Source organism: Gavia stellata, chromosome 7 (genome assembly GCF_030936135.1).
Source record: "Gavia stellata isolate bGavSte3 chromosome 7, bGavSte3.hap2, whole genome shotgun sequence".
Classification (NCBI taxonomy): Eukaryota; Metazoa; Chordata; class Aves; order Gaviiformes; family Gaviidae; genus Gavia; species Gavia stellata.
In genome coordinates, this window is record NC_082600.1 from 10711757 (window position 1) to 10735406 (window position 23650).

The 23650-nt window shown below is 54.3% G+C and overlaps 1 protein-coding gene across 1 annotated transcript in view; it reads left to right on the forward strand.

The window, feature by feature from the left end:
- Positions 1-23380, forward strand: part of LOC104263143 (protein AHNAK2) — a 70482-nt gene extending 47102 nt beyond the window's left edge. Inside the window, exon 7 of the mRNA XM_059819486.1 lies at positions 440-23380. Coding sequence (XP_059675469.1) covers positions 440-22444 — 22005 coding nt within the window. The 3' untranslated portion in view covers positions 22445-23380. The remainder of the gene's footprint in view (positions 1-439) is intronic.
- Positions 23381-23650: the final 270 nt, after the last annotated feature.

The following is a 23650-nucleotide window of genomic DNA, read 5'->3' on the forward strand; positions in this document are numbered from 1 at the left end:
ATATTTTCCAAAATGTAAAATATCAGTAAATATTTGTCTCAAAAGCTCATCAATGAAATTTTCTCTTAAAAATATGTGTTTAATCACTGATATCTCCATAGACAAGATCTGCTCATAGGTCTCCATCACGTGCAAAATTATTTTTCTCTTTCTATACATATATATTTTTTATATATATATTTATACAGACATGTATATATATAGATATATATAAAGCTCTATTTACAGCAATGTTTTGCAAAGAACATAAAGAAATCCACATATTACCATCATACAATCAATTTGTTTTATAATTTCTGCCTGAATTATATACACCATTTTCAGGAATTTTTTATATAACAAGTAGATACCATGAATAAAAAGCGCATTTTTCTATGTATTTTATAGTATGTTGCATCTATATTTAGTTTACTTTTAATCTTCTGATTTTTTCTTTCAGGAAAAAGAACTCAGTGAGAGCATTCCTGAAGAAACACTGCATATTTCAGGAAAAGCCATTTCAGAAGAAGACAGGGAAACATTAATTGTAAGCCAAAGGGTAGGAAGAAGCAAGAGACCTAAAAAAGATAGATTATCATGGCCAAAATTCCAGTCAATTAAAAATAAGAAAATATTGGGACACAGAAGATCTCACAGTACATCAGATGCATATGAGCCTGCTATACAGGATATTTCCCCTACTAGCACAGACACAGAATCTCAATTTCAACAAGAAGTCCATATCAAAGAAAAAAAAGGAAGCCAAAAGAAACTGAAGTTCCCTAGCATTGGATTCAAAATGCACAGATCCAAACCAGAAATACAAGACAAGCACAAAAAAGAAATAAAAACTACACTGTTATCTGAAAGAGAAAAAATACATAATGAAGATATCAGCCTGGAAAATCCCGAAATCCTAACTTTTGAATATACCACATCTCCCGCTTATGAAATTAAAACAGGGGAGGTACATGAAACTTTAACAAAAGACTTAAAAGATATGAAAAATGGCATTCCATCTCATGCAAAAAAATGCCCTGAAGTTGAAATAATAATTAAAAAAGAAAAAGACAAGGAATCAACATCAAAATTTACTGCACCTGAAGCACCAGCTATAACAACAAACATATCAAAGCCCACATTACAAACAACTGATCTGAAAGAAAGCCCAACTAAACAAACACCACAAGCCTCATCAAAATCCCGAAAAAAGAAGCAGAAAGGAACAGCAGATAAAACAGAAGGAGAAAGTGGAATTAACATAGACATGGTGGGTCACACAGCTCACGGATCTATACAGGTAAAAGGTCTAGAAATAGGCACTGCTAAAGCAGAATTACACACAACAGCTGACACACTGGAAACAGGAGAAAAACAAGCAGAAGAAGACACACAAATACTAACAATTCAGAAAACAAAATTTGGGATTTCAATGCCCAAAAAAAAAGAGCCAGAGACTGAAAATACCAAACTGGGAACTGATGTTCCACATTCAGTACCAGAAAGAGCAGATAATAAAATTTCAGAGGATGGCAGGAATTTGGTTGTCAAACCTCATATGCCTGATGCAGAATCAGAAGTATCTTCTTGGAAAATACAAATGCCATCATTCAAAATGGCCAAAACACCTAAAGCTGACATAAAAATAACAAGAGAAGAAAGCACAGTGGAATCAGTAGATACTGTAAAAAAGGCACAAACAGAAGATGTCATGCCCACAAATGATAAAATCTTGAGCGTGGACATCGGCATGAAGACAGGAGAAAAGGATATAGACGGAAAAGAGAGCAAATTCAGACTCCCAAAGTTTAAATTACCAACATTTACCTGGGCAGCTGCAAAGGATGAGACAGGGCAAACTGAAAGTCAGGTAAGTGACAGGGAAGGGAAAGAGGCATCCTTAGAAACAGCTGCAAAGTCAGAGATCAGTGTATCAACAGAAGAAATGCAGATTCCAGGTGCTGAAATTGAAATCGGTATCTCCAAAGAACAAATAAATAACAAGGATACAAGAAAACTGACAGAAGTCCGGTTGCCAGGCGTGAAAAATCTAACTGTAAAAACTTCCTCAAAGGAAAATAATTTGGAAGAGACAGGAGGAGAAATATCAATTACCAAACCTGATACTGAAATAAAAAAGAGTGATTTCAGCATATCATCAAATATATCAGAAGAAATCTCTCAAAAAGCGATGGCCACAGGGGAGGGCCCCGCGCTGGGCCTCACAGCCGACGTCCCCGGCGCCAAAACCGAAGGGGCCGGCTGGAAGGTGGAGAAGCCCTCCCTCAAAATGCCCAAAGCTGACATCAAAGCTCCCAAGGTGGACATCAGCCTGCCCTCCGTCGACGTCACCCTTCCAAAGGCCAGCGTCGACCTGCAGGCGCCCGAGGCGGCCCTCACCCTTGAAGGGGAAGCAAAAGCCCCAGAGAAGGAGGCCGCGAAGACCAAGGACGGCAAGTTCAAGATGCCCAAGTTTGGCATGCCTTCCTTTGGCTGGTCCAGCAGCAGAGAGGCCAAGGGCACCGTGGCCGCTGATGTGGACGTCAGCCTCAAGGAGCCCCAAGTGACGGTGCCCTCGGGAAACGCCGAAGTCGACGTGACCCTGCCCGCGGCCGAGATCCAAGCGCCCGGCGTGGACGTGACCGTCGAGACGGGCGCCGGAGGAGACGGCGAGAAAGGTCGATTCAAGATGCCCGACGTCAAGATGCCCAGCGTCAAGCTGCCCAAAGTCAAAGCTCCCCACGTGCAGGTCAGCCTGCCAAAGGCGGAGGTCTCGCTGCCCAAAGCCCAGGCCGAAGTCCAGGAGGGCGAAGTCACCCTGCAGGCCCCCGACGCCGAAGGCGGCCTGGAGGTGGCTGCCGGCAAAGTTGAGGGCGGTGGCATGAAAATACACATGCCAAAAGTCAAGGTGCCCAGCGTGGTCTTCTCCAAGCCGACCGTCAAGGCTCCCAAACTGGACGCAGACGTCAGCCTGCACAAAGTCGACGCCAGCCTCCCAGAGGCAGACCTCAAGGCCGGCGCCGGTGACATCGGCATCGCAGCCCCCGACATCAAGCTGCCCTCCGTCGAAGGCTCCCTCGAGCTCCAGGCGCCCGAGATAGACCTCAAAGTGCCCTCTGCCGAAGGCTCGCTTGACGGAGCCGAGCTGGAAGCCACGGGCCTGAAAGGGAAGTTTAAGATGCCCAAGTTCGACAAGCCCAAATTCGGAGTGTCGCCTCCCAAGGCGGAAGGGCTGGAAGGCGAGGTCAGCCTGCCAACCGCAGACGTCGACCTCCCCTCCGCCACCGTGACGGCCGCAGGGGAGGGCCCCGCGCTGGGCCTCAAAGCCGACGTCCCCGGCGCCAAAACCGAAGGGGCCGGCTGGAAGGTGGAGAAGCCCTCCCTCAAAATGCCCAAAGCTGACATCAAAGCTCCCAAGGTGGACATCAGCCTGCCCTCCGTCGACGTCACCCTTCCAAAGGCCAGCGTCGACCTGCAGGCGCCCGAGGCGGCCCTCACCCTCGAAGGGGAAGCAAAAGCCCCAGAGAAGGAGGCCGCGAAGACCAAGGACGGCAAGTTCAAGATGCCCAAGTTTGGCATGCCTTCCTTTGGCTGGTCCAGCAGCAGAGAGGCCAAGGGCACCGTGGCCGCTGATGTGGACGTCAGCCTCAAGGAGCCCCAAGTGACGGTGCCCTCGGGAACCGCCGAAGTCGACGTGACCCTGCCCGCGGCCGAGATCCAAGCGCCCGGCGTGGACGTGACCGTCGAGACGGGCGCCGGAGGAGACGGCGAGAAAGGTCGATTCAAGATGCCCGACGTCAAGATGCCCAGCGTCAAGCTGCCCAAAGTCAAAGCTCCCCACGTGCAGGTCAGCCTGCCAAAGGCGGAGGTCTCGCTGCCCAAAGCCCAGGCCGAAGTCCAGGAGGGCGAAGTCGCCCTGCAGGCCCCCGACGCCGAAGGCGGCCTGGAGGTGGCTGCCGGCAAAGTTGAGGGCGGTGGCATGAAAATACACATGCCAAAAGTCAAGGTGCCCAGCGTGGTCTTCTCCAAGCCGACCGTCAAGGCTCCCAAACTGGACGCAGACGTCAGCCTGCACAAAGTCGACGCCAGCCTCCCAGAGGCAGACCTCAAGGCCGGCGCCGGCGACATCGGCATCGCGGCACCCGACATCAAGCTGCCCTCCGTCGAAGGCTCCCTCGAGCTCCAGGCGCCCGAGATAGACCTCAAAGTGCCCTCTGCCGAAGGCTCGCTTGACGGAGCCGAGCTGGAAGCCACGGGCCTGAAAGGGAAGTTTAAGATGCCCAAGTTCGACAAGCCCAAATTCGGAGTGTCGCCTCCCAAGGCGGAAGGGCTGGAAGGCGAGGTCAGCCTGCCAACCGCAGAGGTCGACCTCCCCTCCGCCACCGTGACGGCCGCAGGGGAGGGCCCCGCGCTGGGCCTCAAAGCCGACGTCCCCGGCGCCAAAACCGAAGGGGCCGGCTGGAAGGTGGAGAAGCCCTCCCTCAAAATGCCCAAAGCTGACATCAAAGCTCCCAAGGTGGACATCAGCCTGCCCTCCGTCGACGTCACCCTTCCAAAGGCCAGCGTCGACCTGCAGGCGCCCGAGGCGGCCCTCACCCTCGAAGGGGAAGCAAAAGCCCCAGAGAAGGAGGCCGCGAAGACCAAGGACGGCAAGTTCAAGATGCCCAAGTTTGGCATGCCTTCCTTTGGCTGGTCCAGCAGCAGAGAGGCCAAGGGCACCGTGGCCGCTGATGTGGACGTCAGCCTCAAGGAGCCCCAAGTGACGGTGCCCTCGGGAACCGCCGAAGTCGACGTGACCCTGCCCGCGGCCGAGATCCAAGCGCCCGGCGTGGAGGTGACCGTCGAGACGGGCGCCGGAGGAGACGGCGAGAAAGGTCGATTCAAGATGCCCGACGTCAAGATGCCCAGCGTCAAGCTGCCCAAAGTCAAAGCTCCCCACGTGCAGGTCAGCCTGCCAAAGGCGGAGGTCTCGCTGCCCAAAGCCCAGGCCGAAGTCCAGGAGGGCGAAGTCGCCCTGCAGGCCCCCGACGCCGAAGGCGGCCTGGAGGTGGCTGCCGGCAAAGTTGAGGGCGGTGGCATGAAAATACACATGCCAAAAGTCAAGGTGCCCAGCGTGGTCTTCTCCAAGCCGACCGCCAAGGCTCCCAAACTGGACGCAGACGTCAGCCTGCACAAAGTCGACGCCAGCCTCCCAGAGGCAGACCTCAAGGCCGGCGCCGGTGACATCGGCATCGCAGCCCCCGACATCAAGCTGCCCTCCGTCGAAGGCTCCCTCGAGCTCCAGGTGCCCGAGATAGACCTCAAAGTGCCCTCTGCCGAAGGCTCGCTTGACGGAGCCGAGCTGGAAGCCACGGGCCTGAAAGGGAAGTTTAAGATGCCCAAGTTCGACAAGCCCAAATTCGGAGTGTCGCCTCCCAAGGCGGAAGGGCTGGAAGGCGAGGTCAGCCTGCCAACCGCAGAGGTCGACCTCCCCTCCGCCACCGTGACGGCCGCAGGGGAGGGCCCCGCGCTGGGCCTCAAAGCCGACGTCCCCGGCGCCAAAACCGAAGGGGCCGGCTGGAAGGTGGAGAAGCCCTCCCTCAAAATGCCCAAAGCTGACATCAAAGCTCCCAAGGTGGACATCAGCCTGCCCTCCGTCGACGTCACCCTTCCAAAGGCCAGCGTCGACCTGCAGGCGCCCGAGGCGGCCCTCACCCTCGAAGGGGAAGCAAAAGCCCCAGAGAAGGAGGCCGCGAAGACCAAGGACGGCAAGTTCAAGATGCCCAAGTTTGGCATGCCTTCCTTTGGCTGGTCCAGCAGCAGAGAGGCCAAGGGCACCGTGGCCGCTGATGTGGACGTCAGCCTCAAGGAGCCCCAAGTGACGGTGCCCTCGGGAACCGCCAAAGTCGACGTGACCCTGCCCGCGGCCGAGATCCAAGCGCCCGGCGTGGACGTGACCGTCGAGACGGGCGCCGGAGGAGACGGCGAGAAAGGTCGATTCAAGATGCCCGACGTCAAGATGCCCAGCGTCAAGCTGCCCAAAGTCAAAGCTCCCCACGTGCAGGTCAGCCTGCCAAAGGCGGAGGTCTCGCTGCCCAAAGCCCAGGCCGAAGTCCAGGAGGGCGAAGTCGCCCTGCAGGCCCCCGACGCCGAAGGCGGCCTGGAGGTGGCTGCCGGCAAAGTTGAGGGCGGTGGCATGAAAATACACATGCCAAAAGTCAAGGTGCCCAGCGTGGTCTTCTCCAAGCCGACCGTCAAGGCTCCCAAACTGGACGCAGACGTCAGCCTGCACAAAGTCGACGCCAGCCTCCCAGAGGCAGACCTCAAGGCCGGCGCCGGTGACATTGGCATCGCGGCCCCCGACATCAAGCTGCCCTCCGTCGAAGGCTCCCTCGAGCTCCAGGCGCCCGAGATAGACCTCAAAGTGCCCTCTGCCGAAGGCTCGCTTGACGGAGCCGAGCTGGAAGCCGCGGGCCTGAAAGGGAAGTTTAAGATGCCCAAGTTCGACAAGCCCAAATTCGGAGTGTCGCCTCCCAAGGCGGAAGGGCTGGAAGGCGAGGTCAGCCTGCCAACCGCAGACGTCGACCTCCCCTCCGCCACCGTGACGGCCGCAGGGGAGGGCCCCGCGCTGGGCCTCAAAGCCGACGTCCCCGGCGCCAAAACCGAAGGGGCCGGCTGGAAGGTGGAGAAGCCCTCCCTCAAAATGCCCAAAGCTGACATCAAAGCTCCCAAGGTGGACATCAGCCTGCCCTCCGTCGACGTCACCCTTCCAAAGGCCAGCGTCGACCTGCAGGCGCCCGAGGCGGCCCTCACCCTCGAAGGGGAAGCAAAAGCCCCAGAGAAGGAGGCCGCGAAGACCAAGGACGGCAAGTTCAAGATGCCCAAGTTTGGCATGCCTTCCTTTGGCTGGTCCAGCAGCAGAGAGGCCAAGGGCACCGTGGCCGCTGATGTGGACGTCAGCCTCAAGGAGCCCCAAGTGACGGTGCCCTCGGGAACCGCCGAAGTCGACGTGACCCTGCCCGCGGCCGAGATCCAAGCGCCCGGCGTGGACGTGACCGTCGAGACGGGCGCCGGAGGAGACGGCGAGAAAGGTCGATTCAAGATGCCCGACGTCAAGATGCCCAGCGTCAAGCTGCCCAAAGTCAAAGCTCCCCACGTGCAGGTCAGCCTGCCAAAGGCGGAGGTCTCGCTGCCCAAAGCCCAGGCCGAAGTCCAGGAGGGCGAAGTCACCCTGCAGGCCCCCGACGCCGAAGGCGGCCTGGAGGTGGCTGCCGGCAAAGTTGAGGGCGGTGGAATGAAAATACACATGCCAAAAGTCAAGGTGCCCAGCGTGGTCTTCTCCAAGCCGACCGTCAAGGCTCCCAAACTGGACGCAGACGTCAGCCTGCACAAAGTCGACGCCAGCCTCCCAGAGGCAGACCTCAAGGCCGGCGCCGGCGACATCGGCATCGCAGCCCCCGACATCAAGCTGCCCTCCGTCGAAGGCTCCCTCGAGCTCCAGGCGCCCGAGATAGACCTCAAAGTGCCCTCTGCTGAAGGCTCGCTTGACGGAGCCGAGCTGGAAGCCACGGGCCTGAAAGGGAAGTTTAAGATGCCCAAGTTCGACAAGCCCAAATTCGGAGTGTCGCCTCCCAAGGCGGAAGGGCTGGAAGGCGAGGTCAGCCTGCCAACCGCAGAGGTCGACCTCCCCTCCGCCACCGTGACGGCCGCAGGGGAGGGCCCCGCGCTGGGCCTCAAAGCCGACGTCCCCGGCGCCAAAACCGAAGGGGCCGGCTGGAAGGTGGAGAAGCCCTCCCTCAAAATGCCCAAAGCTGACATCAAAGCTCCCAAGGTGGACATCAGCCTGCCCTCCGTCGACGTCACCCTTCCAAAGGACAGCGTCGACCTGCAGGCGCCCGAGGCGGCCCTCACCCTTGAAGGGGAAGCAAAAGCCCCAGAGAAGGAGGCCGCGAAGACCAAGGACGGCAAGTTCAAGATGCCCAAGTTTGGCATGCCTTCCTTTGGCTGGTCCAGCAGCAGAGAGGCCAAGGGCACCGTGGCCACTGATGTGGACGTCAGCCTCAAGGAGCCCCAAGTGACGGTGCCCTCGGGAACCGCCGAAGTCGACGTGACCCTGCCCGCGGCCGAGATCCAAGCGCCCGGCGTGGACGTGACCGTCGAGACGGGCGCCGGAGGAGACGGCGAGAAAGGTCGATTCAAGATGCCCGACGTCAAGATGCCCAGCGTCAAGCTGCCCAAAGTCAAAGCTCCCCACGTGCAGGTCAGCCTGCCAAAGGCGGAGGTCTCGCTGCCCAAAGCCCAGGCCGAAGTCCAGGAGGGCGAAGTCGCCCTGCAGGCCCCCGACGCCGAAGGCGGCCTGGAGGTGGCTGCCAGCAAAGTTGAGGGCGGTGGCATGAAAATACACATGCCAAAAGTCAAGGTGCCCAGCGTGGTCTTCTCCAAGCCGACCGTCAAGGCTCCCAAACTGGACGCAGACGTCAGCCTGCACAAAGTCGACGCCAGCCTCCCAGAGGCAGACCTCAAGGCCGGCGCCGGTGACATCGGCATCGCAGCCCCCGACATCAAGCTGCCCTCCGTCGAAGGCTCCCTCGAGCTCCAGGTGCCCGAGATAGACCTCAAAGTGTCCTCTGCCGAAGGCTCGCTTGACGGAGCCGAGCTGGAAGCCACGGGCCTGAAAGGGAAGTTTAAGATGCCCAAGTTCGACAAGCCCAAATTCGGAGTGTCGCCTCCCAAGGCGGAAGGGCTGGAAGGCGAGGTCAGCCTGCCAACCGCAGACGTCGACCTCCCCTCCGCCACCGTGACGGCCGCAGGGGAGGGCCCCGCGCTGGGCCTCAAAGCCGACGTCCCCGGCGCCAAAACCGAAGGGGCCGGCTGGAAGGTGGAGAAGCCCTCCCTCAAAATGCCCAAAGCTGACATCAAAGCTCCCAAGGTGGACATCAGCCTGCCCTCTGTCGACGTCACCCTTCCAAAGGCCAGCGTCGACCTGCAGGCGCCCGAGGCGGCCCTCACCCTCGAAGGGGAAGCAAAAGCCCCAGAGAAGGAGGCCGCGAAGACCAAGGACGGCAAGTTCAAGATGCCCAAGTTTGGCATGCCTTCCTTTGGCTGGTCCAGCAGCAGAGAGGCCAAGGGCACCGTGGCCGCTGATGTGGACGTCAGCCTCAAGGAGCCCCAAGTGACGGTGCCCTCGGGAACCGCCGAAGTCGACGTGACCCTGCCCGCGGCCGAGATCCAAGCGCCCGGCGTGGACGTGACCGTTGAGACGGGCGCCGGAGGAGACGGCGAGAAAGGTCGATTCAAGATGCCCGACGTCAAGATGCCCAGCGTCAAGCTGCCCAAAGTCAAAGCTCCCCACGTGCAGGTCAGCCTGCCAAAGGCGGAGGTCTCGCTGCCCAAAGCCCAGGCCGAAGTCCAGGAGGGCGAAGTCGCCCTGCAGGCCCCCGACGCCGAAGGCGGCCTGGAGGTGGCTGCCGGCAAAGTTGAGGGCGGTGGCATGAAAATACACATGCCAAAAGTCAAGGTGCCCAGCGTGGTCTTCTCCAAGCCGACCGCCAAGGCTCCCAAACTGGACGCAGACGTCAGCCTGCACAAAGTCGACGCCAGCCTCCCAGAGGCAGACCTCAAGGCCGGCGCCGGTGACATCGGCATCGCAGCCCCCGACATCAAGCTGCCCTCCGTCGAAGGCTCCCTCGAGCTCCAGGTGCCCGAGATAGACCTCAAAGTGCCCTCTGCCGAAGGCTCGCTTGACGGAGCCGAGCTGGAAGCCACGGGCCTGAAAGGGAAGTTTAAGATGCCCAAGTTCGACAAGCCCAAATTCGGAGTGTCGCCTCCCAAGGCGGAAGGGCTGGAAGGCGAGGTCAGCCTGCCAACCGCAGAGGTCGACCTCCCCTCCGCCACCGTGACGGCCGCAGGGGAGGGCCCCGCGCTGGGCCTCAAAGCCGACGTCCCCGGCGCCAAAACCGAAGGGGCCGGCTGGAAGGTGGAGAAGCCCTCCCTCAAAATGCCCAAAGCTGACATCAAAGCTCCCAAGGTGGACATCAGCCTGCCCTCCGTCGACGTCACCCTTCCAAAGGCCAGCGTCGACCTGCAGGCGCCCGAGGCGGCCCTCACCCTCGAAGGGGAAGCAAAAGCCCCAGAGAAGGAGGCTGCGAAGACCAAGGACGGCAAGTTCAAGATGCCCAAGTTTGGCATGCCTTCCTTTGGCTGGTCCAGCAGCAGAGAGGCCAAGGGCACCGTGGCCGCTGATGTGGACGTCAGCCTCAAGGAGCCCCAAGTGACGGTGCCCTCGGGAACCGCCGAAGTCGACGTGACCCTGCCCGCGGCCGAGATCCAAGCGCCCGGCGTGGACGTGACCGTCGAGACGGGCGCCGGAGGAGACGGCGAGAAAGGTCGATTCAAGATGCCCGACGTCAAGATGCCCAGCGTCAAGCTGCCCAAAGTCAAAGCTCCCCACGTGCAGGTCAGCCTGCCAAAGGCGGAGGTCTCGCTGCCCAAAGCCCAGGCCGAAGTCCAGGAGGGCGAAGTCGCCCTGCAGGCCCCCGACGCCGAAGGCGGCCTGGAGGTGGCTGCCGGCAAAGTTGAGGGCGGTGGCATGAAAATACACATGCCAAAAGTCAAGGTGCCCAGCGTGGTCTTCTCCAAGCCGACCGTCAAGGCTCCCAAACTGGACGCAGACGTCAGCCTGCACAAAGTCGACGCCAGCCTCCCAGAGGCAGACCTCAAGGCCGGCGCCGGTGACATCGGCATCGCAGCCCCCGACATCAAGCTGCCCTCCGTCGAAGGCTCCCTCGAGCTCCAGGTGCCCGAGATAGACCTCAAAGTGCCCTCTGCCGAAGGCTCGCTTGACGGAGCCGAGCTGGAAGCCACGGGCCTGAAAGGGAAGTTTAAGATGCCCAAGTTCGACAAGCCCAAATTCGGAGTGTCGCCTCCCAAGGCGGAAGGGCTGGAAGGCGAGGTCAGCCTGCCAACCGCAGAGGTCGACCTCCCCTCCGCCACCGTGACGGCCGCAGGGGAGGGCCCCGCGCTGGGCCTCAAAGCCGACGTCCCCGGCGCCAAAACCGAAGGGGCCGGCTGGAAGGTGGAGAAGCCCTCCCTCAAAATGCCCAAAGCTGACATCAAAGCTCCCAAGGTGGACATCAGCCTGCCCTCCGTCGACGTCACCCTTCCAAAGGCCAGCGTCGACCTGCAGGCGCCCGAGGCGGCCCTCACCCTCGAAGGGGAAGCAAAAGCCCCAGAGAAGGAGGCCGCGAAGACCAAGGACGGCAAGTTCAAGATGCCCAAGTTTGGCATGCCTTCCTTTGGCTGGTCCAGCAGCAGAGAGGCCAAGGGCACCGTGGCCGCTGATGTGGACGTCAGCCTCAAGGAGCCCCAAGTGACGGTGCCCTCGGGAACCGCCGAAGTCGACGTGACCCTGCCCGCGGCCGAGATCCAAGTGCCCGGCGTGGAGGTGACCGTCGAGACGGGCGCCGGAGGAGACGGCGAGAAAGGTCGATTCAAGATGCCCGACGTCAAGATGCCCAGCGTCAAGCTGCCCAAAGTCAAAGCTCCCCACGTGCAGGTCAGCCTGCCAAAGGCGGAGGTCTCGCTGCCCAAAGCCCAGGCCGAAGTCCAGGAGGGCGAAGTCGCCCTGCAGGCCCCCGACGCCGAAGGCGGCCTGGAGGTGGCTGCCGGCAAAGTTGAGGGCGGTGGCATGAAAATACACATGCCAAAAGTCAAGGTGCCCAGCGTGGTCTTCTCCAAGCCGACCGTCAAGGCTCCCAAACTGGACGCAGACGTCAGCCTGCACAAAGTCGACGCCAGCCTCCCAGAGGCAGACCTCAAGGCCGGCGCCGGTGACATCGGCATCGCAGCCCCCGACATCAAGCTGCCCTCCGTCGAAGGCTCCCTCGAGCTCCAGGTGCCCGAGATAGACCTCAAAGTGCCCTCTGCCGAAGGCTCGCTTGACGGAGCCGAGCTGGAAGCCACGGGCCTGAAAGGGAAGTTTAAGATGCCCAAGTTCGACAAGCCCAAATTCGGAGTGTCGCCTCCCAAGGCGGAAGGGCTGGAAGGCGAGGTCAGCCTGCCAACCGCAGAGGTCGACCTCCCCTCCGCCACCGTGACGGCCGCAGGGGAGGGCCCCGCGCTGGGCCTCAAAGCCGACGTCCCCGGCGCCAAAACCGAAGGGGCCGGCTGGAAGGTGGAGAAGCCCTCCCTCAAAATGCCCAAAGCTGACATCAAAGCTCCCAAGGTGGACATCAGCCTGCCCTCCGTCGACGTCACCCTTCCAAAGGCCAGCGTCGACCTGCAGGCGCCCGAGGCGGCCCTCACCCTCGAAGGGGAAGCAAAAGCCCCAGAGAAGGAGGCCGCGAAGACCAAGGACGGCAAGTTCAAGATGCCCAAGTTTGGCATGCCTTCCTTTGGCTGGTCCAGCAGCAGAGAGGCCAAGGGCACCGTGGCCGCTGATGTGGACGTCAGCCTCAAGGAGCCCCAAGTGACGGTGCCCTCGGGAACCGCCGAAGTCGACGTGACCCTGCCCGCGGCCGAGATCCAAGCGCCCGGCGTGGACGTGACCGTCGAGACGGGCGCCGGAGGAGACGGCGAGAAAGGTCGATTCAAGATGCCCGACGTCAAGATGCCCAGCGTCAAGCTGCCCAAAGTCAAAGCTCCCCACGTGCAGGTCAGCCTGCCAAAGGCGGAGGTCTCGCTGCCCAAAGCCCAGGCCGAAGTCCAGGAGGGCGAAGTCGCCCTGCAGGCCCCCGACGCCGAAGGCGGCCTGGAGGTGGCTGCCGGCAAAGTTGAGGGCGGTGGCATGAAAATACACATGCCAAAAGTCAAGGTGCCCAGCGTGGTCTTCTCCAAGCCGACCGTCAAGGCTCCCAAACTGGACGCAGACGTCAGCCTGCACAAAGTCGACGCCAGCCTCCCAGAGGCAGACCTCAAGGCCGGCGCCGGTGACATCGGCATCGCAGCCCCCGACATCAAGCTGCCCTCCGTCGAAGGCTCCCTCGAGCTCCAGGTGCCCGAGATAGACCTCAAAGTGCCCTCTGCCGAAGGCTCGCTTGACGGAGCCGAGCTGGAAGCCACGGGCCTGAAAGGGAAGTTTAAGATGCCCAAGTTCGACAAGCCCAAATTCGGAGTGTCGCCTCCCAAGGCGGAAGGGCTGGAAGGCGAGGTCAGCCTGCCAACCGCAGAGGTCGACCTCCCCTCCGCCACCGTGACGGCCGCAGGGGAGGGCCCCGCGCTGGGCCTCAAAGCCGACGTCCCCGGCGCCAAAACCGAAGGGGCCGGCTGGAAGGTGGAGAAGCCCTCCCTCAAAATGCCCAAAGCTGACATCAAAGCTCCCAAGGTGGACATCAGCCTGCCCTCCGTCGACGTCACCCTTCCAAAGGCCAGCGTCGACCTGCAGGCGCCCGAGGCGGCCCTCACCCTCGAAGGGGAAGCAAAAGCCCCAGAGAAGGAGGCCGCGAAGACCAAGGACGGCAAGTTCAAGATGCCCAAGTTTGGCATGCCTTCCTTTGGCTGGTCCAGCAGCAGAGAGGCCAAGGGCACCGTGGCCGCTGATGTGGACGTCAGCCTCAAGGAGCCCCAAGTGACGGTGCCCTCGGGAACCGCCGAAGTCGACGTGACCCTGCCCGCGGCCGAGATCCAAGTGCCCGGCGTGGAGGTGACCGTCGAGACGGGCGCCGGAGGAGACGGCGAGAAAGGTCGATTCAAGATGCCCGACGTCAAGATGCCCAGCGTCAAGCTGCCCAAAGTCAAAGCTCCCCACGTGCAGGTCAGCCTGCCAAAGGCGGAGGTCTCGCTGCCCAAAGCCCAGGCCGAAGTCCAGGAGGGCGAAGTCGCCCTGCAGGCCCCCGACGCCGAAGGCGGCCTGGAGGTGGCTGCCGGCAAAGTTGAGGGCGGTGGCATGAAAATACACATGCCAAAAGTCAAGGTGCCCAGCGTGGTCTTCTCCAAGCCGACCGTCAAGGCTCCCAAACTGGACGCAGACGTCAGCCTGCACAAAGTCGACGCCAGCCTCCCAGAGGCAGACCTCAAGGCCGGCGCCGGTGACATTGGCATCGTGGCCCCCGACATCAAGCTGCCCTCCGTCGAAGGCTCCCTCGAGCTCCAGGCGCCCGAGATAGACCTCAAAGTGCCCTCTGCTGAAGACTCGCTTGACGGAGCCGAGCTGGAAGCCACGGGCCTGAAAGGGAAGTTTAAGATGCCCAAGTTCGACAAGCCCAAATTCGGAGTGTCGCCTCCCAAGGCGGAAGGGCTGGAAGGCGAGGTCAGCCTGCCAACCGCAGAGGTCGACCTCCCCTCCGCCACCGTGACGGCCGCAGGGGAGGGCCCCGCGCTGGGCCTCAAAGCCGACGTCCCCGGCGCCAAAACCGAAGGGGCCGGCTGGAAGGTGGAGAAGCCCTCCCTCAAAATGCCCAAAGCTGACATCAAAGCTCCCAAGGTGGACATCAGCCTGCCCTCCGTCGACGTCACCCTTCCAAAGGCCAGCGTCGACCTGCAGGCGCCCGAGGCGGCCCTCACCCTCGAAGGGGAAGCAAAAGCCCCAGAGAAGGAGGCCGCGAAGACCAAGGACGGCAAGTTCAAGATGCCCAAGTTTGGCATGCCTTCCTTTGGCTGGTCCAGCAGCAGAGAGGCCAAGGGCACCGTGGCCGCTGATGTGGACGTCAGCCTCAAGGAGCCCCAAGTGACGGTGCCCTCGGGAACCGCCGAAGTCGACGTGACCCTGCCCGCGGCCGAGATCCAAGTGCCCGGCGTGGAGGTGACCGTCGAGACGGGCGCCGGAGGAGACGGCGAGAAAGGTCGATTCAAGATGCCCGACGTCAAGATGCCCAGCGTCAAGCTGCCCAAAGTCAAAGCTCCCCACGTGCAGGTCAGCCTGCCAAAGGCGGAGGTCTCGCTGCCCAAAGCCCAGGCCGAAGTCCAGGAGGGCGAAGTCGCCCTGCAGGCCCCCGACGCCGAAGGCGGCCTGGAGGTGGCTGCCGGCAAAGTTGAGGGCGGTGGCATGAAAATACACATGCCAAAAGTCAAGGTGCCCAGCGTGGTCTTCTCCAAGCCGACCGTCAAGGCTCCCAAACTGGACGCAGACGTCAGCCTGCACAAAGTCGACGCCAGCCTCCCAGAGGCAGACCTCAAGGCCGGCGCCGGTGACATTGGCATCGTGGCCCCCGACATCAAGCTGCCCTCCGTCGAAGGCTCCCTCGAGCTCCAGGCGCCCGAGATAGACCTCAAAGTGCCCTCTGCTGAAGGCTCGCTTGACGGAGCCGAGCTGGAAGCCACGGGCCTGAAAGGGAAGTTTAAGATGCCCAAGTTCGACAAGCCCAAATTCGGAGTGTCGCCTCCCAAGGCGGAAGGGCTGGAAGGCGAGGTCAGCCTGCCAACCGCAGAGGTCGACCTCCCCTCCGCCACCGTGACGGCCGCAGGGGAGGGCCCCGCGCTGGGCCTCAAAGCCGACGTCCCCGGCGCCAAAACCGAAGGGGCCGGCTGGAAGGTGGAGAAGCCCTCCCTCAAAATGCCCAAAGCTGACATCAAAGCTCCCAAGGTGGACATCAGCCTGCCCTCCGTCGACGTCACCCTTCCAAAGGCCAGCGTCGACCTGCAGGCGCCCGAGGCGGCCCTCACCCTCGAAGGGGAAGCAAAAGCCCCAGAGAAGGAGGCCGCGAAGACCAAGGACGGCAAGTTCAAGATGCCCAAGTTTGGCATGCCTTCCTTTGGCTGGTCCAGCAGCAGAGAGGCCAAGGGCACCGTGGCCGCTGATGTGGACGTCAGCCTCAAGGAGCCCCAAGTGACGGTGCCCTCGGGAAACGCCGAAGTCGACGTGACCCTGCCCGCGGCCGAGATCCAAGTGCCCGGCGTGGAGGTGACCGTCGAGACGGGCGCTGGAGGAGACGGCGAGAAAGGTCGATTCAAGATGCCCGACGTCAAGATGCCCAGCGTCAAGCTGCCCAAAGTCAAAGCTCCCCACGTGCAGGTCAGCCTGCCAAAGGCGGAGGTCTCGCTGCCCAAAGCCCAGGCCGAAGTCCAGGAGGGCGAAGTCGCCCTGCAGGCCCCCGACGCCGAAGGCGGCCTGGAGGTGGCTGCCGGCAAAGTTGAGGGCGGTGGCATGAAAATACACATGCCAAAAGTCAAGGTGCCCAGCGTGGTCTTCTCCAAGCCGACCGTCAAGGCTCCCAAACTGGACGCAGACGTCAGCCTGCACAAAGTCGACGCCAGCCTCCCAGAGGCAGACCTCAAGGCCGGCGCCGGTGACATTGGCATCGTGGCCCCCGACATCAAGCTGCCCTCCGTCGAAGGCTCCCTCGAGCTCCAGGCGCCCGAGATAGACCTCAAAGTGCCCTCTGCTGAAGGCTTGCTTGACGGAGCCGAGCTGGAAGCCACGGGCCTGAAAGGGAAGTTTAAGATGCCCAAGTTCGACAAGCCCAAATTCGGAGTGTCGCCTCCCAAGGCGGAAGGGCTGGAAGGCGAGGTCAGCCTGCCAACCGCAGAGGTCGACCTCCCCTCCGCCACCGTGACGGCCGCAGGGGAGGGCCCCGCGCTGGGCCTCAAAGCCGACGTCCCCGGCGCCAAAACCGAAGGGGCCGGCTGGAAGGTGGAGAAGCCCTCCCTCAAAATGCCCAAAGCTGACATCAAAGCTCCCAAGGTGGACATCAGCCTGCCCTCCGTCGACGTCACCCTTCCAAAGGCCAGCGTCGACCTGCAGGCGCCCGAGGCGGCCCTCACCCTCGAAGGGGAAGCAAAAGCCCCAGAGAAGGAGGCTGCGAAGACCAAGGACGGCAAGTTCAAGATGCCCAAGTTTGGCATGCCTTCCTTTGGCTGGTCCAGCAGCAGAGAGGCCAAGGGCACCGTGGCCGCTGATGTGGACGTCAGCCTCAAGGAGCCCCAAGTGACGGTGCCCTCGGGAACCGCCGAAGTCGACGTGACCCTGCCCGCGGCCGAGATCCAAGTACCTACCTTTGATGTTGTCATAGATTCCTTCTCTGGAAAAGATGATGAGATGAGTAAACCTCGAAGTTCTCTATTTAGAATGCCTAAGGTTTCCCTTTCTAAAATTTCTAAACCTCCATCACAGGGTAAGTCCGGAGTTGATGTTTCTGTTTCAGAAGCTCTTTGTTATTCTGTAACAGAGGAGACTCCTGCTGTTCTTTCAGGCAATATCCAGTCTAAACTTGTTTCTGATGATAAGGGAGATAGTGGTAATAAAAATATAAAATTCAGAATTCCTAGCTTGGGTTTCTCCAAAGTTGATATTGGTTCTTCTAAAATTGAACAGGTTTCCCCATTACTGAAAGGGGATATTACTCTTACTAAATATCAAATCAATCTAGCAGAATCTGAATCAAAAATATTGTCTCTTGCTGATGAGAATTCTTCAGTAATAGATTTTGAAATTTTAAATGAAGAAAGTTGTTTGGAGCAAGGAATTCTGAAGCCAGGAGGGAAAACACCAGCTGATGAAATATCTGTGGGTGACACAGAGTTTACAGTTAAAATTCCTAAATTCCGAAAACCAAAATTTGGAATTTCTTGGTCTAAGGGAAAACCATCAGAAAGTGACATTGTTTCCAAAGTGGAATCTGAAATTTCCAAGGGAAAGATAACATCTGATATGAGTGATACTGATATGGAAAAACCAACTCAGATCTCTGATGCCGAATTCGGTATAAAGGTGCACAAGCCTTCAGTGGAAGTTGTTCTGGATGCACCAGCATTGGATGTCAGTCTCCCGTCAACGGAAGTTACTGTGCCAAAATTAGAAGTGGAAATCCATAGCCCAGATTTACAGTGCAAGGTAGAACAGGAAGTAGTTTCAGGAGAGAAGCACACTGAGGAGAAAGAAAACAAATTTAAAACATCAAAATTCAAACTGCCTTCATTTAGTTGGTCACCAAAGAAAGAAACTATTGGTCCTTCTGAAGTTGAGGGACATGTGGAAGAACGCACTTTGTCTACTTTATCTGGAGACACAGAATCTGAATTAACATGTCCTACCCCTGAGAATCAATACCTTCATATGGAATTTGATGCTTCAACAGGAAAATATGGTGAAAAGGGAAGAAGCAAGAAGTCCCAATTTATCATGCCAAAGATCTCATTCCCTAAAATTAAGGGTCAAAAAGTCCAGGTCTCTCTGCCTATACTGGAAACTGATGTTTGTGGTCCCAAACAAGAAAAAGAAGGTGTTTCAGTACAGAAATCTGAGAAAGGAAGTAGTGGAGAAGGGGCAGGAAGGGGCATAAAAATGCCAGAAGTTACAGCCCCGACTTTGGAATTTTCCAAACTGGAAATCAAAGCTCCCAATATAGAGATGGATATTAACATTCCTACAGGTGAAGTCGTACTTCCTACATCTGAAGATGACCTGACATTGAAATCAGCTGCTGCTAATGCCAGCTTCTCCACCTCAGATATTAAGATGATAACTGAAGGCTCCCTTGAGGTGAAGAGTCCTGACACAACTGTTGAAAGAACATCAAGTGAAATTGCTGTGGGTGATGTAGAAGTAAAAATTGAAGGTCCTGAAGGGAAAACAAAACTGTCTAAATTCCAAATGCCAAAGTTTGGAATTACACATTCTAAAGGGAAAGGGTCAGAAAAGGAGGTCAGCCAATCCAAATCAGAAGTCAAGGTTCCTCAACTAAAAGCAACGGTAGAAATAGATGACATTGCTGTTGAAGCACCAAATTTGGAGGTGGAATGTGGTACAGAAACAGAAACTTCCAGCCCTAAAATCAAAATGACCAAAGCTGACAATAAGGCATCAGAGGCTGATGTTCACTTCCCATCAGCTGACATTTCTATTCCAAAAACAGACAGTGATATTCAGGATTCAGATGCAGCACTAAAAATCAGAGGGGAAATAAAGCAAGATGGAGATGGAGAAGAGAGAGAAGGACATTTCAAAATGCCAAAATTCAAACTTCCATCCTTCAGTTGGTCACCAAAGAAGGAAGCAAGTGTTAAACCAGATTCTGAAGCAAATTTGGAAGATCATAAACTTGTTGTAATGTCAAGCAGAATAGACACAGAAGTGAGAGGAACTGGAACTGATGACCAAGGTACTGGGCCAGCACTTGATCTGGAAATATCTGCAGGAAAAGTTGAACAAAAAAGTCCAATTAAAAAGCCTCAATTTGTTATGCCTAAAATCTCACTCTCCAAGATCAAGGTTCCCAAATCTCAGACTCATTCACCAAAAGTTGAAGCTGATGCTACTATTTCTAAAACAGAAAAAGAGGGTGATGATTCAATACAGATACCTGATATAGAAAGAGGTCATTCTGAAGGAACAGAAGAAGGGGCACAAATAAGGATAAAACTGGCTGATGTTAAGATCCCCACTCTGGAGTTTTCCAAAATAGAAACTGGAGCCTCCCAAACTGAAATGGGAGTCAGCTCAGCAAAGATTGATGCTGCTCTGCCTCCCTCAGAGGGGAGTTTTCAACAGGTTATGCTAAAATCGAGTTCTACCAATGAAGATACCATTCAAAAAACAGGTATTAAGTTCCCCAAAGGAAAAGCTTCAGTTGAACTGAGGAGCCCTGAAATAGTAACAGAAAGATCATCAGTTGTGGATGGAAGAAAGATGAAATTGGAAGGTCCTGAAGGGAAAATTAAAATGCCCAAATTCCAGAAGCCAGTGTTTGGAATCTCCCTAACAAAAGGGAAGGGCCCAGAGACAGACATCAGCTCTCCAAAAATAGAAGCTGAGCTACCCCAGCTAAAAATGACAAATGAAATTGCTGACATTGCTGTGGGAGTTCCAGCATCAGAACTTACATCTGGTATGTCAGATCCTGGAATAGGTGTTTGTAAGATAAAAACACCCCAAGTTCTGACAGCTGGCATTGAAGCTCCAAAGGTAGACATAAGCCCGCAGTCAGTGTCTAAACCAATGACAGAGGAAGCTACTGAGAGCGTTGAGGAGAAAGAAACCAAATTAAAAGAAGAACATGAAATAAAAGCTGAAGAGGTTCAGACTGAAGAACATCAGGGGTGGTTTAAAATGCCAAAATTCAGAATACCTGCATTTGGCAAGACATCCTTAAAGGAAAAAAAAGGTGATGCTGATATTGAAAGAAGTATGGAAAGAGCTCAGGTAGGCATTCCCTCTGCCAAAGTACAAACTGAAACAAGTATTCCTGAAAATACCTTCTCATTACCACATGCAGTTGCTGAAATTACTATTGGAAAAGAAGGGATTCCAAAATCAGGAGATTCTGTGAAGAGTTCTGATATTAGCTTGTCAAAGATGGAAGGAGATATTTCATTATCCACAGAAAGAACAGATAGTAGAGTGAATATTCCAAAAACTGAAACTTACGCAGACATAGTTAAGCGTGGTGCTGAAGGACAAAAAATGCATACTTCAGAATTCACAGTGTCTTCAGCAGAATTGTCTAAATCATACCTAAGTGCTTCAGAAATTGATAAAGACAGCAGTTTAACAAATAGGTTTCCTACACATACTCTGACTCTTCAAGAGCATAAAGTCAATTCACAGGATATAGAAGTCCCAAACGTAGAAAGTTCCACTAAGTTAGAGACTTCAGGAGTAGGATGTAAACCATCATCAGCTGAAATTACTGTGGATGCAACACAGGAGAAAATAGATGTTAGTATTCCAAAGGAAGCGCTAGATATTCGAAATCAAGAGGCAGTAATTAAAAAAGGAAAGATAAAGGGTGAGATGAAAATTATAGGAAAAGACAGTGAAGGAACACAATTAAAAAGGCCTATGTGTGAATGGTCTACAACAAAGGGATCAGCAGATGGTGCTTATGTTACAGCTAAGCTGGAAGATCTAAAGGTAGAAGATCCAGGAGTGAAGATGGATGTTAAAATTGCTAAAGTAGATCCTGAAATGAAATTTCAAGTGAAAAGTATTGAAAAGGACATGTCTGCAGGGGTGGAAGTGCAAGTAGAAGACAGAGCAGAAACAAGTAAAATTAAAACATACAAGTTTAAGATTCCAAAGTTTGGAGTGTTGCATTCAGAAGTGAAGGGTTTTGAAGACGATATCAATTTGCCAAAGTCAGAAGCTGATTCAGTATCTAAAACTGAAATAGGCACAGCAGAAATGCAGTTTCAAAAATCAGAAGGAACTATTGGCCTGAAAAGTCCAGCTCTGGGTCATATGGATGCATCTGCCAGAATAACAGTGGAAACAGTGGACAAATCACAAGGTGGCCCAGAAGTAAACATAAAAATTCCTAAACTAAAAATACCAAGATTCACTTTCAAAGCTCTCCCAACTGAAGCTGATGTTTCAGTGTCAAAAGTGGTAACAGATCCAAAGGGCTCTAGCACTGACATTGAAGTAGTGCAACTGCAAGCAAGCTCTGCTGTCCCTGAACAAACACCAGAGGCTCTAGAGGGTGGTATTCAAAAAGCAAAAAGCAAAATTCTAACACTGACTGAACCTGACATTAAAACAGCACAGGTCACTACTACCATAGAGTCCTCCCTTTCAAATGCAGGGCAAGACATTCATTGGTCGTATGTAGAGGGCCAAGAAGTAAGTGAGAAAGTAGAACCTGAACATGTTGCTATTGAAAGGTGTGAGATTTACACTACTGAAATACTGAAAGAATCAGAGATTCTCTCATCAGAAGTCAAAACTGCTACTTTGGGATTCTCATTGCTCAAGGTGAAGTTGCCTGAATCACATAGCAACTTAGAAGTGCTAGTCCAGCAGCCATCTTCAACAGAAGGTGTATCAGTGAGCAAAGCTGAGTGTGCTGATGAAAGCTTTGGACTAGCAGCACAGAGGACTGGCAGTGCTGAGCTTAAACTATCTGACAAACCACGCAGTGAGACTGAAGAATCTAGTGGAGAAGGAAGTTTGCCAAAGTTAAAAACATTTGCTGTTGAAGTAAAGCCTTCCAGTAAACTTGAAGAGAGTCTTCCTGATAAGTCATCAGAGGGAATAACTGCAGGTCCCCTCTCTAAAGATGAGGGTGTAGCTGAAGCACTTGAAGATGAAGAAAAAGACATAACCAATGAAAAAGAAAAGACTGATAGTAAAAGATCTCCTGGAAGATTCAAATTTTGGCTTCCAAGTATTGGCTTTTCATCTTCTGGTGATGAAACAAGCACAATCTCAAAAACAGAAGTAAAAAAATCAGTTCCAGAAGATGTGAAACCTGCTGACACATCAGATAATGATTCTTCTAAGCAAACTGAAAAAACTGGATGGTTTAGATTTCCCAAGCTTGGTTTCACATCTCCTTCCAAAAAGGCTAAGACTGTTGACAAAGAAGAGATGGGTCATAAAGAGGGAAGAATCTCAGATGAAGATAGCCCATCAGATAAACCTGATGTATTTTTTGATGCACAAGAAAGCTTATCACCTAAAGAAACAACAGAGGGTGAAAAAGTTGAAATTGATGGGACCTCATCTAATGTTCCAGTTTCTCGAACTATTGTGACATCTTCAGCAAGAACTGAACTAATCTTGTTGGAGGAAGAAAAAGAGAGTCAATCTAATATTCCTGGAGGTACAACCAAATGAAGATTGTCTTTTCTCAACCCTCAATGAAAATAAAGTAATCTACTTGTACAGAAAAGAATGTTTTCTAAATTTTCTAGTAACTGAAAATAAAACCCAAAGCTGATATTAATGAAAACAGTTGAACAGAATTTACCACATTTAAATTTTCAAGTATGTGGGTGTGCTATTCTGTGCACTAATAAAAATAGTGATTTCTTCAAATCTGCCCCAAAAGCAACAATTACTATGGGTACAGAAGAGCCCGTAGTTTTATCAAAGTCTGGAAACTTACCTTAACCATGAAAGTAAACCATTGAAAGACTCGTCAATAGCAAAAAGGCTTGTTAAATAGGCTTCTCAAAAACACACCGATTATGTTTAGATTATAGATTATTTCCAGAATGGAGTATAAACTACTACTATAAGAACTATACTTACCTGTTTAGATTTTGGACCTTTCTGACCTACTTTTGCTTTCTTATTAAAATATTTTTCTTTATTTCAGCTAAGTTAATATGTATATTCCACAAACATTTTAAAATGCAAAATAAAAACAAAATACTAGTGTAGAGAGACTAACGCTTTACGTCTTCCTCTCTTCTCATTTTTTGATTATTGTGGTGGGTCATATTTAGCCTTAAAAGATTTTTAAAAAAACAACGGAATAAATTCAAGACCAAAACCCATATAACTAATTCACATTTTTAAGATACCAAAATAAAATAAACTGACAAAGAGTAATTATTACAATGTGGATAAATAAATTTTAATGTATATATTTACTGGATAGTTAAATGCAGAGAACGATCTGCCACACTGGTGGAAGGGCTTCAAAGATTTTCTGGGAAAGGAGATGTATATAATTATTTGCTTCTTTGTTTATATTAATGCTTCTCTCAAGTGCACAATGAAAACCAGAGTGCATATGTGACAGCCTTCACGTGTATCATTAAAACACTGTCTGTATTCTTAATTCACAATAAACTCACCATAAGAATAATAACTTGAGTAGCGTGAGTTACTGATAGTGCTGTTAGCATTTTCTAATTCTGAAAATCCCAGCTTAAATTCACAAAAGGTTTGAGTGTTCCCCACTATCTGCTGAAGTGGCTGCTTAATGACAGCACAGTTTGATAATGGAGACTTTTCACTCATTACAATCCTGAGTTTTATAGATCTGCATGTTCAGACATGCTTCATTATAGTAGTTTTCTGATCCTGCATTTT